This window comes from Alternaria hordeiaustralica (assembly GCF_023758085.1).
Source record: "Alternaria hordeiaustralica strain BMP 2776 chromosome Unknown scaffold_5, whole genome shotgun sequence".
NCBI lineage: Eukaryota > Fungi > Ascomycota > Dothideomycetes > Pleosporales > Pleosporaceae > Alternaria > Alternaria hordeiaustralica.
The window spans coordinates 237,344-256,925 of NW_026056777.1; the positions used below are offsets into that span (position 1 = coordinate 237,344).

At 52.5% G+C, this 19,582-nt stretch overlaps 9 protein-coding genes across 9 annotated transcripts; 4 read left to right on the top strand and 5 right to left on the bottom strand.

Annotated features, from left to right (window-relative positions):
- Positions 1-2,269: 2,269 nt before the first annotated feature.
- Positions 2,270-3,699, top strand: J4E84_003424 (uncharacterized protein; the record flags this gene model as incomplete). The annotated part of the gene is made up of 4 exons (XM_049386036.1): positions 2,270-2,647; positions 2,719-2,961; positions 3,017-3,538; positions 3,589-3,699. 4 exons carry the CDS (start codon positions 2,270-2,272, stop codon positions 3,697-3,699), a joined length of 1,254 nt encoding a protein of 417 aa, XP_049245885.1.
- A 421-nt stretch (positions 3,700-4,120) lies between these two features.
- Positions 4,121-4,464, top strand: J4E84_003425 (uncharacterized protein; the record flags this gene model as incomplete). Its single annotated transcript, XM_049386037.1, has 3 exons — positions 4,121-4,201; positions 4,253-4,284; positions 4,338-4,464. 3 exons carry the CDS (start codon positions 4,121-4,123, stop codon positions 4,462-4,464), a joined length of 240 nt encoding a protein of 79 aa, XP_049245886.1.
- A 643-nt stretch (positions 4,465-5,107) lies between these two features.
- On the top strand, positions 5,108-5,686 carry J4E84_003426 (uncharacterized protein; the record flags this gene model as incomplete). The annotated part of the gene is made up of 1 exon (XM_049386038.1): positions 5,108-5,686. One exon carries the CDS (start codon positions 5,108-5,110, stop codon positions 5,684-5,686), a length of 579 nt encoding a protein of 192 aa, XP_049245887.1.
- A 1,421-nt stretch (positions 5,687-7,107) lies between these two features.
- HIS1 (ATP phosphoribosyltransferase (ATP-PRTase) (ATP-PRT)) lies at positions 7,108-8,253 on the bottom strand (the record flags this gene model as incomplete). Its single annotated transcript, XM_049386039.1, has 3 exons — positions 7,108-7,346; positions 7,396-8,055; positions 8,109-8,253. The coding sequence occupies 3 exons, from the start codon at positions 8,251-8,253 to the stop codon at positions 7,108-7,110; spliced, it is 1,044 nt and encodes a 347-aa protein (XP_049245888.1).
- Positions 8,254-9,320: 1,067 nt separating this feature from the next.
- On the bottom strand, positions 9,321-10,289 carry J4E84_003428 (uncharacterized protein; the record flags this gene model as incomplete). The annotated part of the gene is made up of 3 exons (XM_049386040.1): positions 9,321-10,022; positions 10,102-10,196; positions 10,271-10,289. 3 exons carry the CDS (start codon positions 10,287-10,289, stop codon positions 9,321-9,323), a joined length of 816 nt encoding a protein of 271 aa, XP_049245889.1.
- A 597-nt stretch (positions 10,290-10,886) lies between these two features.
- On the bottom strand, positions 10,887-12,687 carry J4E84_003429 (uncharacterized protein; the record flags this gene model as incomplete). The annotated part of the gene is made up of 3 exons (XM_049386041.1): positions 10,887-12,308; positions 12,358-12,587; positions 12,642-12,687. 3 exons carry the CDS (start codon positions 12,685-12,687, stop codon positions 10,887-10,889), a joined length of 1,698 nt encoding a protein of 565 aa, XP_049245890.1.
- A 777-nt stretch (positions 12,688-13,464) lies between these two features.
- On the bottom strand, positions 13,465-14,658 carry PXR1 (telomerase inhibitor; the record flags this gene model as incomplete). The annotated part of the gene is made up of 3 exons (XM_049386042.1): positions 13,465-13,491; positions 13,543-14,581; positions 14,636-14,658. 3 exons carry the CDS (start codon positions 14,656-14,658, stop codon positions 13,465-13,467), a joined length of 1,089 nt encoding a protein of 362 aa, XP_049245891.1.
- Positions 14,659-14,944: 286 nt separating this feature from the next.
- J4E84_003431 (uncharacterized protein) lies at positions 14,945-15,639 on the top strand (the record flags this gene model as incomplete). The annotated part of the gene is made up of 3 exons (XM_049386043.1): positions 14,945-15,190; positions 15,304-15,416; positions 15,471-15,639. 3 exons carry the CDS (start codon positions 14,945-14,947, stop codon positions 15,637-15,639), a joined length of 528 nt encoding a protein of 175 aa, XP_049245892.1.
- Positions 15,640-15,981: 342 nt separating this feature from the next.
- Positions 15,982-18,589, bottom strand: J4E84_003432 (uncharacterized protein; the record flags this gene model as incomplete). The annotated part of the gene is made up of 2 exons (XM_049386044.1): positions 15,982-18,069; positions 18,122-18,589. The coding sequence occupies 2 exons, from the start codon at positions 18,587-18,589 to the stop codon at positions 15,982-15,984; spliced, it is 2,556 nt and encodes an 851-aa protein (XP_049245893.1).
- Between the last annotated feature and the right edge of the window lie 993 nt (positions 18,590-19,582).

Genomic DNA, 19,582 nt, shown 5'->3' on the forward strand with positions numbered 1-19,582 from the left:
TGTCCAAAGAAGAGACAATTATGGATGAGGTGAAGGCAGCCCTGTACTCTGCGCAAAAGGTTTTATGTTCAGATCAACGACTCGAGTGGTGGCAAGGAATGTTAGACTGACGCATCTATAGCCTCAATTGTGACCTCGAAGACACCCATGCTGAAGAGCAAACATACTTGCATGTACGTCCACGGCCCGAGCGCATCATTGCAACCCCGTTGTGGCTATGGGAAACTGAAGGGGGGCCGGGTTTCCAAGCCAAAACAACCCGCTAATTCTCGGGACCTGCATAGGCAATCAAACAAGGCATAGTATCAAAGCTTTGTTGCCGTTCTTGTCGCTCTCGTTACCCTGCAGAGAGGCGCTATGAGTGAGGTTTCATGCATGCGAGGCCTCGAAAAAAAAGCAGTCCTCTGTTGAATCCTTGTGTAGCTTGACGTTGGTAGACTGTTTTTACTTTGCCGCCAAACTAGTTCCCGTCTTCTGCTTCACTTCTTCCCAGAGTGATTCATTTTGCATACCCAGGAGAGGTGTTGATCACAAATCTCTCGCAACTACCGGAGCAAGATACCCCGTTGGCGCCTCATGTGCCAAATTGTCTTGTATCTTGCAGCTTGCATAGCACGAAGGAAGAGATGAAATGCTTTTTCTTTTCCTTGCGGGTTGACGCAGCACAACCTGCGGTCCAACAGGACCTGTTGTTCATGGGTCCGCTTCGTCTGATTCGCTGAGGGCCAGTTGTCCGCGTGATGAAGATTGGCTCAGGTTGAGCGCTCAGGTGGAGTAGGATGGTGTTCCTTCACCGTTCAGCGATGAAGCTAAATATATCAGGACCAATGAGTGTCCAAAGCTCGGAGTATGCGACTACCGGTTATCCACTGTCCCCGAATGTGGATGCCTATCCGGTTTGAATCTCGTAACATCCCGTCTCTGGAATGCGGTGCTGTGCACTAGTCAACTGGGGCATGTCCTTCGCGAAACCTTGGATCGTTCATGCTACGCAAGTGGCTTCGAAATGACATTGCGAAAATTTGTTCTTGCATGCAGAATTCGATGATCTGAAGTTGTACAGGAACGTTTGGCCTTTCCGTGACGGGCCGTTGCCCGCACTACTAATCGTGAGGGTCAGCTGTAGGCCACACCAGACTCGGCTAAGCGATCTTTAGTGGCGTTTCAATCGCACATCCGACGGATCAACCTCGGTCTAACCAGCAGCGGCGTGCGGAAAGGAGTGAAGGAGCGAAGGAGTCAGATCCTACGAGGCAGTTTTCCAGGACTGTGGAACGCAGATAAGCGTGTTCATCTGCGCCGTTCTCCGGGGACTGTCAAGAGATGCATCCCGAGGTCGCATCCAACATAGGAGCTTGATGCGGTTGGACCTGCAAATGGAGCGAACCTCACCTGCCTCACACCTGCTCTGCAGGGCCCGGTCAGTCCCCACATGATTAGCCTGTGTTAGTACCCGTGAACCGTAAAACTCCACACCTCCCGCTGTCACTCCGTCATTAGTGCAAGGGACCGCTTCCCCGACATTCGCGATGGCTGGTACGACCAATGGCTTAGCCTAGGATTGCGATAAAAAGGTGGTGGGAAAAAGCAATACACGCCATGCTTGTACGCAAGCGGCGCCTTGCCTCGCTCAGGGCAAGTTGGACTTGGCTTCACCAACACCAGGGCGACCAAGCGAAGGGGACTCGATTCTGGCCCCGTCTTCGTACATATGCTAGACCGATACCTGAACATGCGGCTACTAGGTGATTCGCAACAATCTGAAGCGGGAAGGCCTTGTCACCTGCATTACCATATTCAATCCTCTTCCCACTCCTGGGGTTGTGTCCTTCTTTCCTTTTTAGAATCATATTGTATGTGCGGATTTAAGTGATAACATGGCATTGGCAGGGTTATTCGTGAAGGCAATCGGCCTCGGAGCAGTCCTTCTCATCACTCGATATGTTCTGGCTTACTTGCAATCCCCACTCAAATCTATTCCCGGTCCCTTTCTAGCCAAATTCTCGGATATCTGGCGTTTCCTCAATCACTATGGGCAAACTCATATCGAGACCCAGAGGAAACTTCATGAACAGCATGGCGATATCGTTCGTCTCGGTCCCAATACCGTTAGTGTTGCTGATGCCAGTCTGATCAAAACTATTTACAACACTCGTGGGACGTACTTGAAGGTCAGCGCATGGAACACAACTGCTATTGAAACGACTGCTGACATTACAATAGAGCGATTACTACGTAAGATATAGGCAGTCGTCCTTAGAAGTGGATCATGCTAACCCTCCTTCGGTCTATCAACGACGCGCTTCAAGATGGGCATCTCATTCAAAACATCTTCAGTACGCGCAGCAATGAGTTCCACTCCAAGAATGTTAAGCCAGTTCAAAAGCTGTACAGTCTTCAAAATGCTCTCCAGATCGAGAGTATTATGGACGACAACCTTCGTACCCTTTGCAGTCAACTCGACGCCCGCTTTGTGGAAGGCGCCAACAAGGACCAGACATGCGATATTGCTGATTGGATCTCGTTCTTCGCATGGGACTTCTTGGGTGATATGACCTGGAGCAAGCGTATTGGCTTCATGGAACAGGGTACGGATGTTGGCGATATGCTTGGAACCGCTGAACGTGTGATGCGCTATTTCTCCGTGGTATGTTCTACGTTGAGTCAAAAGCTCTCATAACTGTTTCGATTACAAAACTTCTTACTGACATTCGCTAGGTCGGCCAAATGCCTGTCCTCGACAAATGGCTCGGAAAGAACCCTAAGTGGCCACGCTCGCTCTATAAGTTCGATGACTTCTCCGTTGCTGCCGGCTTCTCCGTCGAGCGGTTTATGGAGCGTATGCAGAAACCTGAACTTGGAAACGGAAAGAAAGACTTTCTCAATGGCTTTCTCGAAGCAAAGAAGGAATTCCCGGACCTTGTCACCGACAACGAGGTTATTGGATACATGATCATCAATGTGAGTGTTTCGTGGCTGCGCTGTGGCGTGGGTAGAACTAACACCGCTCCTGCAGATTCTCGGTGGTGCCGATACCCTTGCCATTGTGATAAAAGGCATCTTCTATCACATCCTCAAGTCATCAGCATCCAAAGAACGCCTCGTCGACGAACTCCTCTCTGCACGTCTCTCCTTCCCTACGTCCTATACTACGATCGAACAGCTACCTTACCTAGATGCATGCATCAAAGAAGGTCTCCGTATGCATCCCGTTGTAGGTCACATTCTTGAGCGCGTTGTGCCTGCAACTGGTCTTACATTGTCCAACGGAACAACATTGCCACCAGGAACAATTGTCGGGGTGAACCCATGGGTCCTTCATTACAAGGAGAGCATTTTTGGTGCGAAGCCCCATGAGTTCCGTCCGGAGCGATGGCTGCAAAGTGAGCGCGAAGAACCCGGCGCGTACGAGGCCAGGATCAAGAAGATGAAAGACGCAGACATGTCGTTCGGAGGAGGCAACAGGATCTGCCTTGGCAAGCCTTTGGCACTGGTAGAGGTCTACAAGGTGCTTGCGACAGTATTTGGAAGGTATAAGGTACGTTTTGACTTCTTCTGGGTGTGGATGTGAGTGCTAATGTCTCAAAGATCGAGCTTGAGGATCCAGAAAAGGAATGGGATCTACACAAACAATGGTTCGTATGGCCGCATGACATCAAGGTCAAGCTGAGTCCACTTGAAAGCATCAGCGCGCCATGAGTATCTCCATACGGAACGGCACCTAGATGAAAGTGAATGAAGCATGCGACACACCCACACACAGTTTCGATCTTACAATACTACATCAACAAGGGAATCTGCGATGTGTTCATGGTGTATTTGCGATCTTCGCGTGTGGAAGTTTTTGATCAGTGATACTGCGTGCCCCCATGAACTTCGTTAGACATGCAAACATCTCGAATGTATTGTCGTCCTCATTTGAGCATGCTACGATGCGCGGAAGCGATCCAACATCATCGAAATCGTCATCAATCAAGCTAACCTCTTCGGTCTTAGAAGCACGGCCCTTCGGCTCTGGCTTTGTTCGCCGCCATTCGTTCTTGCATCCCAACGTCGCCAACGTGCGTGACTATACATCTTGTGTCTTTTCAGTTGCTTACGACATCTTCACCTGGCCGAGATGGTACGATTGTCGGGACTTCAAAAAGACGTCTTGTCCCTCTACCGACAATGCTTAAGAGCTGTGAAGCAGAAACCAACAGTATGTCAATTGTAACACCACGATTACAAACACCTACTCACGCAATCATAGGAAACGCAGTCGCATTTCCGGGACTTTGCAAGGTGCGATCAAGTTAAATGAACGACCTGCTGCGACAGCTGACGAGTAGCTCCAGATCCGAGTTCCATAAGCACCGGGATGTCGGCAAGAAGGACTTCGGTACCATCGAATATCTGCTTCGAAGAGGAAGAAATCAGCTGGAGACATGGTCTGAGCCAGGTATCCGAGACATCCACAGGTAGCGGGGGAATACAGGATCAAGGAACGAAGAACGAAGCGGCGCACCAGTGGGCGAGCACCCAACGTCACCGTGATACAACCTGTTAGATGAACATCACGCAATACATGACCGAATTGCGGGGTACACGGGCCTTGTGCAGCAGATGCCTCACATGTCGCTCCCAAGGCGTTGGATACTTCGAGCGCGGACATCACGTGATATGGTCTGAGCCACCACCCCGAACTTTCTAGTGCCAACTCGCCCCTCACCGAAGCAGGATCGACCGGGAGATCGCCTTGATAGTTTCACCCGGCAAGAGCTGGAAGCTTCTCATCTCACAATCTCGTCTGATCGCGTACGACAACATGACGACAAACGTCGTGTTCGAAAGCTCTAGAAACTCCCCGAGCCATCTCCGAGGCTTCTCGCAGCATCGTCGTCGACGCAACACCAATGCCTCTCCGCAGTGCGATCATTCCAGAAACTCATCTCTCGGGTATATATAGCCTTCGAGGCGTCTCTCAAAGCTCATCATCAGAACAACAAACAACGAGTCTTATATGCAATCAATCCGCTCTACAATCCAACGAGTTCCTCGACAACTCAACCGCATTACCAAGCCTACGATCACAACCACTCGACGCTTTTCCAACGCACCAGCAACAATGTCCCTCTTCCCACGATTCACTCAGGAATTCGCTCCTATCTTCCGTCTCTTCGACGAGTACGATAGGCAAGCCTTCCGCAACCTCGACCGCGAATTCACCAACGTCCGGTCCTTCACTCCCAAGTTCGACGTGAAGGAAACCAAGGAGGGATACGAGCTCCACGGAGAACTCCCTGGTGTCGAGCAAAAGGACATCAACATCGAATGGACCGACAACAACACGCTGACCATCTCGGGCCGCCACGAGCACGTCCGCGAGGAAGGTCAACGCCCTCAGGGCTTCATCGAGAACGGTGAAGCTTCCCAGCAGAAGAAGCTCCAGCCCAAGGTGGAGGACGACCCCAGCGAATCCAACAAGGTCGCCAAGCAGTCCGAGAACAAGGACGTCTCCAAGCACGACGAGAACAAGGCCAAGTACTGGGTCAGCGAGCGCTCAGTCGGAGAATTCCACCGCTCCTTCGCCTTCCCCGCTCGCGTCAACCAGGAAGCCGTCAAGGCTAGTCTCAAGAACGGTATCTTGAGCATCCTTGTTCCCAAGGCCCAGGCTCCTCAGCCCCGTAAGATCAGCATTGAGTAGATCGAAGCGGCTTAACCGAACAACGATGAACGATGATGAACGACAACTTCCCTCCTTTATTGAATAAGCGAGCGTGGCATAGCAATGGAGTTTGCGATGGGTTATTGTAGTGTTTTGGTTCAGTTTTGTGCTTGTAGTGGTGGCAGCATTCACTCTCTTGGTCGGACAGTGGTATTAGGAGTTTGTTTGTAGCTCATCGCAATGTAACAAGTTTACATTATTCCCCGTGCCGGTTTTGGTGATGGTCTGGTTGGTCTTTGGCACAGTCTCCTCGGTACCAACTCACTACCCACTATCAAATGTCCACTATCCAATGTCCAAGTTGTGACCAACACCTCGGGTTGAGATAGTGCTAGACCGACCGGACCGTCGCTGGGATTGACACGGGGTTTATCGAACTCATCGCTTTTTACCATCTAATGTCGATGGTGATGTTTCATTGATCTTCGAGATACTCTTAATGTACGAAGTGTTAAATGATGAACTGAATTTCATGCTCGGCAAATCTTGCGCGTGTTGTTTTGCTGTCTTTACTGTCTTGGTTGCTACATGATGTGCTTAAAACTATACCGCTGATGTGTACTGAGGGGAGCCATTGTGAGACGCGTGGGCATCAAATTACACAACAACTATTACTACCTCAGTCGACCACGGCAAACCTAGAGCATTTCTTCAAAGCTTGCACTACACGCAACATTATATACCTGCTCTAAGCGCAGGCAAAAAATAATTTCTATGCCTCGCATCCTCGCTCGTCACGGCGTCAAGATGACGTCTAAGCAAAAAAAGAATGATCATCTCGCAATTGTGGAGAAGGATGTTGTGCATCCTCCGGGAGCTGGAGAGGCTGTTAGAATGATGTTGGATGATGTGGAAGAGGAATAGAACGTACTCGAACCCGGGCCAATTGCTTGGAAGGCAATTATCCTACCGTTGGACCAAGAATGCTTGATGGAGGTTTGGCAAACGTAAGCAAATATATACTGCGCAATATTTCGGGTGCGTAGCATGTCGAGCAGTTAGCTGCTCAGCAGTGCTTGTGATACTAACGGTCTAAAGCTACAGATACGACCCTGTGGATAAGGTCCTGCGAAACCTAGCGCCGAACTACCCACTACATCGTTTAGACCGCGACCCACAACTTGCCCAGTCTGGTGACAAAGGTTCAGGATCCGCAAATGCGCGGTAAACATGCTGGACTTAATGGCAAACTTCATGGCAAAATTTCGCAATGCAGAGCTTGTTGGTCACGAGAAACACGGGAGCTTGTGATTACATAGTAGTCGGTTACAAATTCAAAGAGCAGACCGTCCAGCGAGTATACTAGAAGCTTTCTACATGGTCCTCATCTATCGCAGGCGCATGTTGCGCAGAAAATGTAGACCAGTCTATGCCTCCATAACCCATGCGCAATGCGTCGCTCAATCACCCGTTCTCGAGTTCTCGATCTTTGTTACGATGAGATCGGTGGCCCCGACCTCCGTCAATTTGTCCATGGCAATAGCAATATCCTTCCTCAGCACCATAGCCTGTACAGCCACCCAGCCATCCTCTTCCAACGCGTTGACGGTGGGAGCGCGACGTCCGGGAGTGATCTTGCGCGCGATATCGAGTTTCGATCGGTCGATGTTGTATGTGCACAGAACGTACTTCTGTGCAGCTGCGAGAAATTAGTTCTGCTGATGAATGCGGAAGCTGGTGCGACTTACTGATGACACCCTTTATCCGAGCGGTGATCAGCTCAACCAGTTTGGGATCTGATGGGTGCTTCGACTTGATGAGGATGGCGCTGGAATCAACGACTGTGGAGATGGCCTTGAGGCCTGCAGCGCGCATCGTCTCTCCTGACTCCACCAAATCGACAATACCGTCCGCGACACCTAATGCGCATGCCGCTTCAACACTGCCGCCAACGTACTTGATGACTGTCTTGAGTTTCGCATCGCCATTGGCATCGCCGTTTGTGTTTCCAGCTTGCTCGGCCTCGAGTTTCCGGAAGTACTGCTCAGCCAGGTTGGTGAAGCTGGTGACAACATTCTTGCCGATCAAGTCCTCTGGCTTGGCTAGGTCGCCCTTTGCGGGGACTTGTACCTGCAGACTGCATTTTCCAAAACCGAGATCGAGGACCTCCTCTACGCCGCTGGTGGCAGTAGGTGGTGCAACGCACTCGTGTTCTGCGACTTGATCGCGCCCTGTTATGCCCAAGTCTACGCGACCTTCTCCTACGAAAGTCGGGATATCAGCGGCGGGTAGGAAGACGAGAGCGAGAGGGTGGTTCTTGACGAGTGCGATATCGAGACGGGAGTGTCGGTGGAACTGAATGTCCGAGCCGTGGAGGAGATCAAGACATGCTTGGTGGAGGCGGCCCTCTGCGATGGTTGTTAGCCTATGAGTCCAGCCAGTAGTGATGTAGGCAACGTACTCTTGGGTACCGCAAAGAGGAGACGGTCGTTCAAGCTGTTTCCCAAAAGGTCAGTCATGAAAGGAAGACTCCTGCTGCCCTGACGCGCTCTTTGCGCGATGCGCTCGATTTCACTTGCGCCTTCATTTCCGTTGGTGTACCCCATGGTCATACAAGAAGCTTATCAGAAGAAGGAAACAGAATGGGGAAAAGAAACAATCGAAACATACGAGTTGACGAGATCCATGGCTATGAATCAAGCACGCAATTGCTAGGGTTTGTAGTATGCAGACGCGCGCTGTGCACCCTCTAACAAAGACTTGAATGGGGAATTCTGCTACGGGCTAGGCCACGAGTCCCACGTCGGCACTTGCAATTGGATGCGGGCTTGGTGCCGTGGAGAGGGCTAAATGCGCGGGCGGCGTCAGACCAGATATGTGGGCTCGAGTGGGTGGATGTGTGTGTCGTTTTGTAGTGTACAAGATTGAGGCGCGTCTCGAACGAGTGACTCAATGAGGGGTAAGAGCTACACGTGTAATGCGCCAATGGCTGTGAACCCTCAAAAGCATAGAAAATGAGCGCGCATATCGATGCTATCGGGCCTAGGAATTCTCTGGCTCACATCATCCCCATTGGTGCAGGAAATTTGGTAGCCGTGACTGACTGGCGCGTTCAATTTTTTTGGCGGGATGACGTTCCATCAACACATGTTGCCCCGCGTTGCGATGCGTCGGAGTTTGACGAAGCGGCATTGGCCGGCACCAACTCAATCTCAAGATGGCACACTATCGTGTCTGGACTGCGGGCTGACAATAGTACATCCAGTTTCTGCGATCACCGCTGGTGGAGAAGAGTTGATACACGCTTCATCACACTATCGTTGTGCCGTTGATCTGGAATGTTTCAACATTGGGTGGGAGGAAGTACCAGATTGTAAGAATCAGACATCTACTCTCTACGCGTGCCTATCTATAATGCACTACATATGCACTAAACCTATGCCGCTTGATCTCGAAGCACAACCGCGAAACAGAGACGTCAAGCGCAAAACGCCATGCACGTATGTTTCCCTTTTGATCCTTCATGAAATGACCAACCGCGACTCCAAACTGAATGATGAGGAATGAACTCCAATATAAAAGGCATATGCATAGGAAGCCTCGTCGTGCCTCACATGAAGTCGTCACTGTAATCTGTTAGCATCTGTGAAAGCCAGACAGGCTCAAACATGACTTACTCGCCAAAGTCGTCGTCATCGTATGCCCTAGTATCTGCCCTTACGCCGACGTCTCTGCTCGCGTTGAGTGTGGTCTTGGTCTTTGCAGCCTTGCTCTTCTTTCCACCCTTCTCAGCAGCCTTCTCCTCCTTCATCTTCTCGTTGCTCAGTGTTGTCAGGCCAGATGCAATCTTCTTGATCTGCTCACTCGGCAGATCCTTAGCAATCTGCTTGGTGAACTCTTGTAGGAACAGCGAGTACTGGCCCTTCTTAGAGTTGCCAGCAATCAGAGGTGTGAGAGTTTCCCGGAGCTTGGTAAACTGGTCCTTGGTGTTGGGGTTGAAAATGGCGAGGGAGGAAAGGTCGATGGCGTTGCCCGGGTCGGACTCGTCGGCAATAGTGATAGCTTTGCCAGTACGGGCCTTAGGGGCGACGCTCAGGTCGCCAAAGAGTTCTTCGGCCTGGGCGCGCGAAGCGTCGAGTTCTGCCTGGCGCATTCGTTCGCGGCGTTCAGCCTCAGTCTCTTCTTCATCGGTCTCGCCGTCCTCTTCCATCTGCCGCCGACGTAGTGCGGCCTGCCTATGCTCCTCGATCCTTTGCGCCTTGGACTTGTGGTTTGCCTTTGCCTCTGCCTCCGCCTTAGCCTTTGCCTCGGCGGCCTTCTTTGCCTTCTCGCGTTCGACTTCGGAATCTTCGGCGGCGTCCCATGAATCTAGTACCTATTGTGTCCAATGTCAGTACATTTGGTCGTGGCGGGGCTTGAAGTATTCAAGCGCGGGGCATGGTGGGCTGACGCACATCGTCGTCTTCTTCTTCATCATCGAACTTGCTGCGGCGCGCGATGGGAGCCACCTGTGGGGATGTAGGAGGAGTGCTGCCCTCATCCTCGTCGTCTGCAGAACATGTCAGTCCCAAGTTTTTGCATGACCATCTTGAACCGCGCGCAGTGGCAGCGAACATGACGTACCCCACTTTCCTGGTGCCATGGTCGCAGTTGTTTGTGAAAAGGTATGGGCTGTGTGTTGTTGGGAGTAATGTATCCAAGGGTTCCGACGGCGGCGCAGGGTTTTATGGGCGAGTGGTGTGGGTGAAGGAAATGATCAAAGGTTGACTACGGCGCAAGACAATGGTTGGGCTTCTGCAGGTGTCGCGCGTGGCTCGCTTGATCTACCAAAAATTAGCTGCCCAATCACACATGGTACGCCACATTCACTCTTTACCTGCACACCTCGATCCACTACGGTCCTGTGTTTATTGTAGGTGAAATGCAGCTAGAACTGGCAGTACAATGAACTCATGTATGAGGAACTTTGAGATTCCATTATTGCTGTCCTGCTCACACTAGGCCATGCTTCGGCCGCAGGCGCCTTGCAGCCACATTGTATCAGCCATCTCATATCTACAAGACATTACTTCTTTAGCCTTTTCCTTGACGCCTGTCAAGGCTTCAAGTACAATGAAATCCCTATATCTAGCTAAATAACAAAGAAACAAGAACGGAAGATGAAACTCGAACCCAACCAGGACATTGCCAGAACATGTTGGAAGCAGACGAGTTGTTTGGAACAAAAGACCCGAGTTTACTACTCGGGAACCTCCCAGGGTCTCCAGAATTTCCAACCCTCTCTAACCTCTCTGGGGCCCTTTCGTTTCGAGCTGGACACGCCGACCAGTCTCTCGATACCGACTGTGCCCTCGGCCCGGAGGAACTTCTCTTGATCAATCTCTTCTCCACCTTCCTCTTCATTCCCATTGTGTAGGACAGCAGGCCAAAGTACACCTACTCCGTCACCAGCAAGCGTCGTCTCGAACTTCTCGAAGCCTTCCTTCTCTAACTTGACCTCAAGAGAGTCAAGAATCTTGTACTTCAGCTTTGTGCCGTTGGATATTACGGATGCGGCGCCGCCCCCGTCCGCTTCGGAAGAGGCGTCAGATTCGTCTGATGAGGTATCGTGGTGCGCGCCATTCGCATGACCGTTGGTGAGGGCTGGTGGTTGGGGCTTAAGGATAGTAATAGCGCATCCTCCGCCTCCTGCACCTGTAAGTTTTGTCCAGCCAATGCCCGTATGATCGATAATCTCGCGGATGCGCTCAAGTTTGGGATGTGAGACGCCTAAGGAGACGAGTAGCCCGTGGTTCATCGTAACGAGCTCACCGAGATGTCTTAGTGAGTCCGGAGATGTTTCATCGAAATCGGGAGATGTGAGTAGTTTGTGTGCGGATTCCGTCACTAGGCCAATAGCATTGAGGATGTTTTCTGTGAGGGCGGGATGCACCTTGAGAAGGTTGGCGACCTTGGCGACTTCTGTTGCCGTGCTGCGCGATTGCCGTGTGTTGACGAGCAGCAGTGGGAGCTCGGGGAAGCTATGCAATGGTATGACCAGAGGTGGCTTGTCGTAATCCCTCCGCTGGAAGAGAACCGCTTTGCCGCCCGAGGAAACGGTATTGTCGACACCTGAGGGATTTCCGTGTATGCACATCTCCCCCACGAACGCCCAGCGGTTGATTCGCTCGATGTTGAGCTCACATTCTTGCGGCGGCTGGTCTTGATGAGGTCCGCTGAGTGCGCGTATCTGCAGCAGCATTGCCGTGCTGAGGCAGACGGATATACTGGCGCTACTGCCCAATCCAGCACCAATGGGAATGGTAGATCGTAGTGTGTAAACGCACGGAGGGACTTTGCGCGACGCGAGGGAAAGGAAGAGGTATAGAAAGGAACACGCAGAGGCGTGGTGGATTTTGCGTATCGACTCGGGGGCTTTCGGTGAGACTTCGTCGATGAAGGGCTGGATGGCGGCCATGAGGTCGGGGTCGAGCGAGGTGACGAGGTCGTAGTAGTACTTCTTCTTGCCTGACTTGGAGAAGCTGTCCCATGGCAGGTCATCGATATTCCACGTGTGTTCCATCTGTATGTCGGGGAAGCGCAGTTTAACGGTCCGATTCGATTTGGAGAGGAACGAGACGTGGAGGTAGGAGCGAAGCGATATGGCGGCGGCGATGGCAGCCTGCAGACGGTCAGCACGTGTTCCGACATGATTGTGTTATTAATCTTACCTTGCCGTGCACTACCGCGTGTTCTCCGTAGACGATGACCTTGCCGGGTGCAGAGACCATGAAAGGAGGCATCATGGGTGACGACTGCTTCCGGAGCAGCGCAGGCGCGCCGTTCGGCTTCGATGTGGAAATGGAAGGCATGTCAGAGGCCAATTGCGCGGGCATGGAATCTATAGGCGAGGGTTCGGGTGTTTGAGTGGAATGCGACGATGTGCGCGGGTGAAGGCTCGCTGCGTACGGGTTAGCCATACAGGACTCGGACAACATCGGGGCAATTGCCTTACCGGGCGCGTCGACGGTTCGTCTGCGCATGCTGCCGTTTGCTGACATGGCGGGTGGAAGAAGAAGAAGAAAAGCAACAGGTGACAAGTGAGCGTGAGTGAATGGAGTAGGGAATTGGCCGTCAAGGAGGCGTCGTGCTCAACGGGCGGGCCAAGTACCAAAGTCGGGCGAGGTCATTATACATGGGCTAAGTCGGCGGCGGACTAGTGATCAGCTCCACCATGCAGGAACTGACGGGGGTAATCTTGCATCCCTGTTTCTGGAACCGCCCTATGGCTGCCGGCACATTTCCAACAAACAAATGTCCCGCCATCGCCCCGAGTGGCCTCCCTCCTCTGTGACGCAACCCAGTCCTCACCGGTGGCGCCGTCATGTCCCATTCACCTCAGATGCTTGGGCGCAGTCACGCGAACAATACCAACACTGCCCCTTGCCTTTGCGCGCCCGTCCTCCGCAGCCGCAGTAAGCTTGACGAGGGGCCCGGTGGCTTAACACTAGGACCGATGGTTCAAACGCGGGGAATATTAAAGTCTTATCAATGTAAAGCCCTATTAGGCCCGACATGACCATGTCTGCCACGCAATCGTCGGGCTCCGACTGTCCGTTGTACGAAGCTTACAGCCACACCACGCCATGCAACGCGACGCAATCGACTGACAGAAAGATCAAGACCAGAGCCAAACTTGGTGTAGTGTAACAGGGCATCTCTATGCTCTCTATCTCGATGGCCCGGAACTTGAGAATACAACCCGGCACGTGCATGCTAAACCAAAAACCCTGATAACTCCTCGCTATGCATGTACAGATCGGATCATACGGATGAGTCTACGATGGCGTCTTGATCATGAATATCTATGGAGACGTTAGTGGAAAGCACATCAAGCCATAGCAATGCAAACATACTTCTTTCATCGCTTGTGCATCCATAGTCGCAGCCTTCTTCTGCCGGATCCACTTCTGTCTGACGGCATGCATGCCTCTTGGAGTGTATGATAGGCCGGCGGGAACAGGCGTAGATGTCTTCGACACAGGTACCGATGAGATCGTCGTCGGCGCGCTCTCGTCTTCCTCGCTTTCTGAGCTCGAGTCGTCTGAGCTGTCCTTTTTCGCAGCCTTCTTTGCAGCTTTCTTCAGGGCCTTCTTCGCCTTCTTCTCCTCCTTGCGTGCCTTCTTCTCGGCCTTCCGCCGTTCCTTGTCTGTGAGCGGTTCTGGGTCAGATGCCGGAGCGGCGACGTCGTCGGTGGAAGATTCGGCATCAGATGAAGATGCCCGTTTTGATTTCTTCGACTTGTCTTTCTTCTTTTCCTTTTTATCTTTTTTGTCCTTCTTGTCTTTCTTTGACTTGGATAGGTCGCCCTCCTTGCGTGCTTCGTCGCGCAAATCCATGCTCTTCTTCTTGCGCTTCACCTTGGGCTCGTCTTCTGTTCGCTCCTCTCGCTTCCTCTTTTTGTCCTTCTTGGCCGATGCGCCGACCTCGCTCTCCGACTCAGTCTTGATCTCAGTCTTGATCTCCACTTCCTTCTTGATATCCGAACCCTTGGTGATCTTGTCGCCCACCAGGAAACCACCGCTCACAAAGTTCATCATGCCGTATTTCCGGTAGACAAAAGCCCTCTTCTCAATTTCCTCTCGCCTTTCCTCTTCCTTCTTGACCTCCGCCTCATTGCCATTCAGACGTCCAAGAATGCTCTCTAGTCCTGCAAGACCAAAGTTCTCGGCGCGCTCACTTCCTCGCTTTGCGCCCAAGCCAAGGTTATCGTCTTTGAGGAATACTCGGATATGCGATTGCGAGGCAGCAGTATAGTGGGCGGCGTGGGAGGCGTCTGTCGCGCCCAGTGAGTTGCCGGGCTGCCATCCTTGCGAGGTCAATATGCGATGGCCGAAGCGCGACGTGTTGTTCGCCCAAGTAGTGTTTTGGGGATCGTTGGAGATCTTCGATCGACTGGTGTGGCGTTAGTTTGGCAGGAAACAGCCAGAGCCAAACTGGCGAACGTACTTCTTCGGCGCTGCGAGACCCATGCTGAACACTGGACAGACTGAGCAATTTCGTGATTGTTGAAGAGAAAGCGGGAGTCCGCAAACACAAGCCCGAAAAAACTGTGGATGCACGCTAGCGCGGAATCTTGGCGCCATACATGTGGGGAAGCCATCTCTCGCCGTATCCAAGCCTCCGACTTTCACTCTCTAACTCACAAGCTTCCGTCACTTGAGCCACAACGACTTTCGCAATACGAAGGTTTCGGCAAAACGATTGATCACCACTTTCACTCACACCACTAATCATCAGCACTTACCAACAGCAGCCATGGCACCACCGCGCACAACCAAGAAATCCACACTCGCAAGCCCCTCCACAGCCACCACTCGCCAGAGCGCAAGGCATTCACGGAAACAGGTCATCAACGAAGCAGATGAACATGAAGATCTCGAAAATCTCGACCAAGGCAATAGCGCGATCGACGATGAACATGCTGGAGATGATGAGGCAGAAGCTTTGCAGCGCACTTCCGATGGCCCGCTGGAACAAATGATGGTGAAGATGGTAGACGACGTATGTTGAGATGGGCCCATCACCAGCAGACTGTCGTCTCCATGTTCACGTCTATGACCCGCACTCGCCTCGTCATTCGGTTGTCGGAGACATGAGGCTAACCACATGTGCAGCGACGCAAGTATCATGACATGTCGAAGAAGAATGTAGGTATAGCTTACAACAAAAAGAAAGAGGAGTTGGAAGAGTCTATCAATGCAGTCTTTGACACACACGAGGCTGAGGCGTAAGCAACGTAGTCATGGAAAAAATGACGAACCACAGACTAACAGTACCTCAGATCAGCAGCCCATCAAGCACAACTCAAACGTCTCCAGGATCTGCTCGGTCAAAAGATCAATATCGAAGCCGCTATGGGTAGGCAGCTAGCGAGCTTGCAAAAGATACACAACGCGCACTCTCGTGATCTCGAGACCGTCCTCGAACGCCGACTACGGCAGATGAAGTGAGCCCTAGACCTCTGGGGACAGAGAGAGTGTGGTGATCCGGGCATGCGCAGAATGCCGCGGGCCTGTCGGAGGGACAGTTCGCCACTATAAGAGTCACGATTCTCGTCTTAAGTGTGATAGACCAAGTCATGGCAGAACAAGCAGGCAAGGTCTTCTCAAAGTTGAGGGCTCAGGCATCAAAGTAATGTAATATAATTCAAGGATATCATAAGAGTCAACCACCCAACTATTTCCCGTAAATTTGCGTTTTGAAAAGATTCCTGCATAAGATTCCGCTGTGCGCAACGCTCCTTTCTATGCATGGTCGCGCCTGAAATACCGCAAACGCCATTGTCATGCATGTCACCTCCGGTACTCCGGCAAGGCTTCGCTTTGCCGCCTGCTATCTTGCGGCGCACCTTGCGTACTTCGACCTGGGCGTACAGCGCCCACGAGATCTTCGTCTTCGTCGTTTAGCGCAGGTGCCGAAGGTACCAATTGTAAGCTCCGCATTCTATCGAGTGGTGGCGCTGAAAGAGCATGTGAGGACTCTCCATCTTCATCATGATCTGTGGGCGGTGCACTTCTTTCCATTTCCAGTCTACGTCGCTGCATCTCCTGCTTGTCATCGGTAGGTTCGACATGTGATGATGAGCCAGCGACGTACTCTGGTGCCGAGCCTTGTGCCGTATGTGGCGATTGGGGTGGTAATGGCGGCAGTGGTTTCGATGGGTCGTTATCTTCGCCATTAACGGGTGGCTCTGATCGACTGGGATGTATGGTATGCGAGGACTCAGTTCGAATAGTTCTCGTCTCGTCATCTGTGATGTTCGTAACACGGCGCTGTAACGATGGTGATGATGTCATGCGTGACGACAACATGGGCGAAGAGGTCGCACGAAATGGGGGCGGAGGATGGGCTGGAGTCGAAGATGATGAAGCTACTGCGACGTAAGGAGGGTTTGGATCATCATCATCTGGTAGCACAGGCGCTGACGCAGGTATGCCATATTGAGCACCCCCTGAAGGAGTGGAGGATCCAGCAGCATCTGGCGGTTGAGAAGGTAGTAAGCGTTCTTCTGCTCGTCGCAACCGTTCTTTCTCCGATATCCCCTGCTCTTCTTGAGGAACAACTGCAGGCACAGGGAACCCTGGTGCTCTGCCTGCACTATGCTGTTCATATCCGGGGACGTCGTCATACGTTGGATCGTAATTGTAATCGTAGTATTGCCCGTTCTCGTCCTGCTCGTAGTAGTACTGATCATAGCCCTGCTCATCGTTGTATCCTCCGTAGGCGCCATTGTCATCAGCCGGCTGTTCCTGTATCTGTTTCTTCTTGCCGTTCCGGTCGCTGTCTCTGGTACCGATAACAACTTCGAATAAAGCAGAGATGATGCCCTTCTCGCGGCGAATCTGATCGGTGTCGACAAAGTTGCCTCCCCAAGTCGAGAACATGCTGCCGCTAGCATCGTCACGTGTCATGGCAGAGGTACCTCCAGCTGCAGAAGGCAGATTGACAAGCCCAGCGTTGGACACCATTCGGTCGAGGCCTGTGAGCTTGCCTTGTATGTCTACAACGACCTCGACGTAGTATTTGAAGGATATCATTGCGCCCGGTACGTTTGATATTGTGGGGAAAGCTTCATCCGGTACGCGCACCGCACACTTCACCTCGGCCATGAGCGTCCTGGGATCGACGAAAAGTGGTGCGAAAGATTGACACAGATCCTTTCGGAACAAGTGACTGGATCCAGCTGATGAGAGGGATAACCCTCCTAGACCAGTCCTTGATTTCGGATAGTAATCTTCTGACTTGGTCTTGTCGCCTTTGCTGTTTGGTACGACAGGCAGTGCAGGATGCATGTCAACTCGTGCTTGACGATACAACGTGATGATGATACCTTTTAAGCTTCGTATATGCTTCGTGTGATTCACAGTCACTTTGATCGGTATTTGGTCGCCTCTGAGAAAGCCGCCCTTGAGCACGTCGATCGTGGCTGTGATTGTCTTTCCTTTCAGTGTCGCTCGACTTCCATTTTGTGAGTTTGATCCATCTGTAGCCGTGTTGATCGAACGAATGCCGTACTCCGTTCCGGAAGCGTTTCCACTACTCCTTTGACTCTCATAGCTCACGTCGCTAGGCGAGGGGCTCCGTGGACCCTCCGTCTCATCGATGGTCTTAGTCGCTTCCAAGGCGGGCCCCACTGACTGAGGCTCCGAGCCAGAGGGTGTATGTGGTGTTTCCTCTATCGGCCGTTTCCGTGTCGACCTAGCGCGTGTTCGTCTAGATATGGGTTCCAAAGAAATGACACGGGGCTTCAGCTGCGGCACGGGCGCGATGTCGATCGATTCGGTGAGGTAGACCTTTGTGTCGCATGACGCGGTCGGCGACATGGTCGTGGGGCGTGTCAAGGTGGCATTGAGCATGTAAGATATCGTTCCGCGCTCGAACTGTGATGGGTCGTTAGTAAAGTCTGTCAACCGCAGACGAATCGCTACTCACATCAATACTGCTGGGTAAGCCTTTGGAAGGGAACTCAAGTTCAAAGTTGAAATGGTATACACCCTCAGCCAGTCTTCCCTCGCCGCAAAGCACAACCTCGTCCTCGAACAGCGAAACGAATCCATTGCCAAAGTAGCTCACTGCCTTTTTCCCTCTCCCAGAGCCGACTGTTGAGCAGTAGTTCTTGTAAGCGTCTCCGGGCGTATTTGGGTTCTTGAAAACCTGCGCATAGCCGTGCAAAGATACGACCAAATGAGTGATTCTCAGGGGTTTGACGATCTTGATAATGACAGTCCCACTAATGATGTCGCCCGGCGTGTAATGGCGATGGGGGTCATCTGATTGAATGTAGAATTCGGTGTAGTTGCGGGACTTGGATGTCAAGGGCGATTTGAGCCGAGAGAGGAACGACCGGCTCGACACTGGGGAGGACGGAGTAGCAGCTGCACGTGTCTGGCTGGAAGTCATACTCCGTGTACCAGGCACATCATGCGGCTATCCGCAGTATAGACGGTCGTATCCGGGAGCCCACGCGATTCTACAAATGTGCCAGTACAAGCTAGTCGGGCCGCCGGGACGAGCTGTTGCGTGCAAGCACCGCGGTCGGGAGGCGCGCGCGACCGTCGGTAGGTATATCGCGAGAATGGCTTTGCGTGGCTATTCAGAACAATAGGCGCAGCAAGCACGGTGGAGGACGCGGTCAGGTGTCCGGTATATGGTGTTGTGGTTCTTGGGCGATCGCTTCGGGGCTGGCGCACGCAACGGCGACGCGCAACTGTCTCAGATGGACGGGGGGCTGTGGTGATGGCGATGGACGGCGTCGGTGACAAGCAACTGGATAGCGCGCACCTCTGGTCAGCATTGCGGTGGACACGGCGTAATCGTGGCAATACGGTGATGTCTCGCGGTCCCACGCGGGGAACGACGATGGTGATGGTGGCAGTGCTCTCTAGCGTGAGCAAAGACAAGCCGTCGTGCACGGCGCCGCAGCCCCATGGATGCTAACGTGACGGGCACGAGGCGGACAGCGGACAGCGGACAGCAATCGGGACGCTTGTGGGGCGCGAAGGAAGGGATGGATGTATGATGGATCAGCAGTTACGTACAGCTTGGGTCGCGCAGAAGGCTTGTTCAAGAGCCGCAAATGCTCTTGGCTGCCAAGTCGTCAAAGGAACACGGGGTCTGTCCACGGTGGAGAGTGGTTGGGCGGGGGCTTTTGGTGGGTGCAAAAGTTCGGTCTCATCAGCAGCACCTGAAGATTGTTGTCTAGTTGGAGTTTGGAGGCCCGACGACGTGTTATGTACGCAAGGGCAGGAAAGCACTGCCTGGGTCGTCGCCAGCTATACAAGAAAGTTACCCGCGGAGGCAGACACCGTGCTCGCTGCAGCTGCACACCATGCGCGGGTGAACCTACGCGGATCCCCGATGCTGGGTCGCTAGGCTGTTGCGGTGCGCGATTCT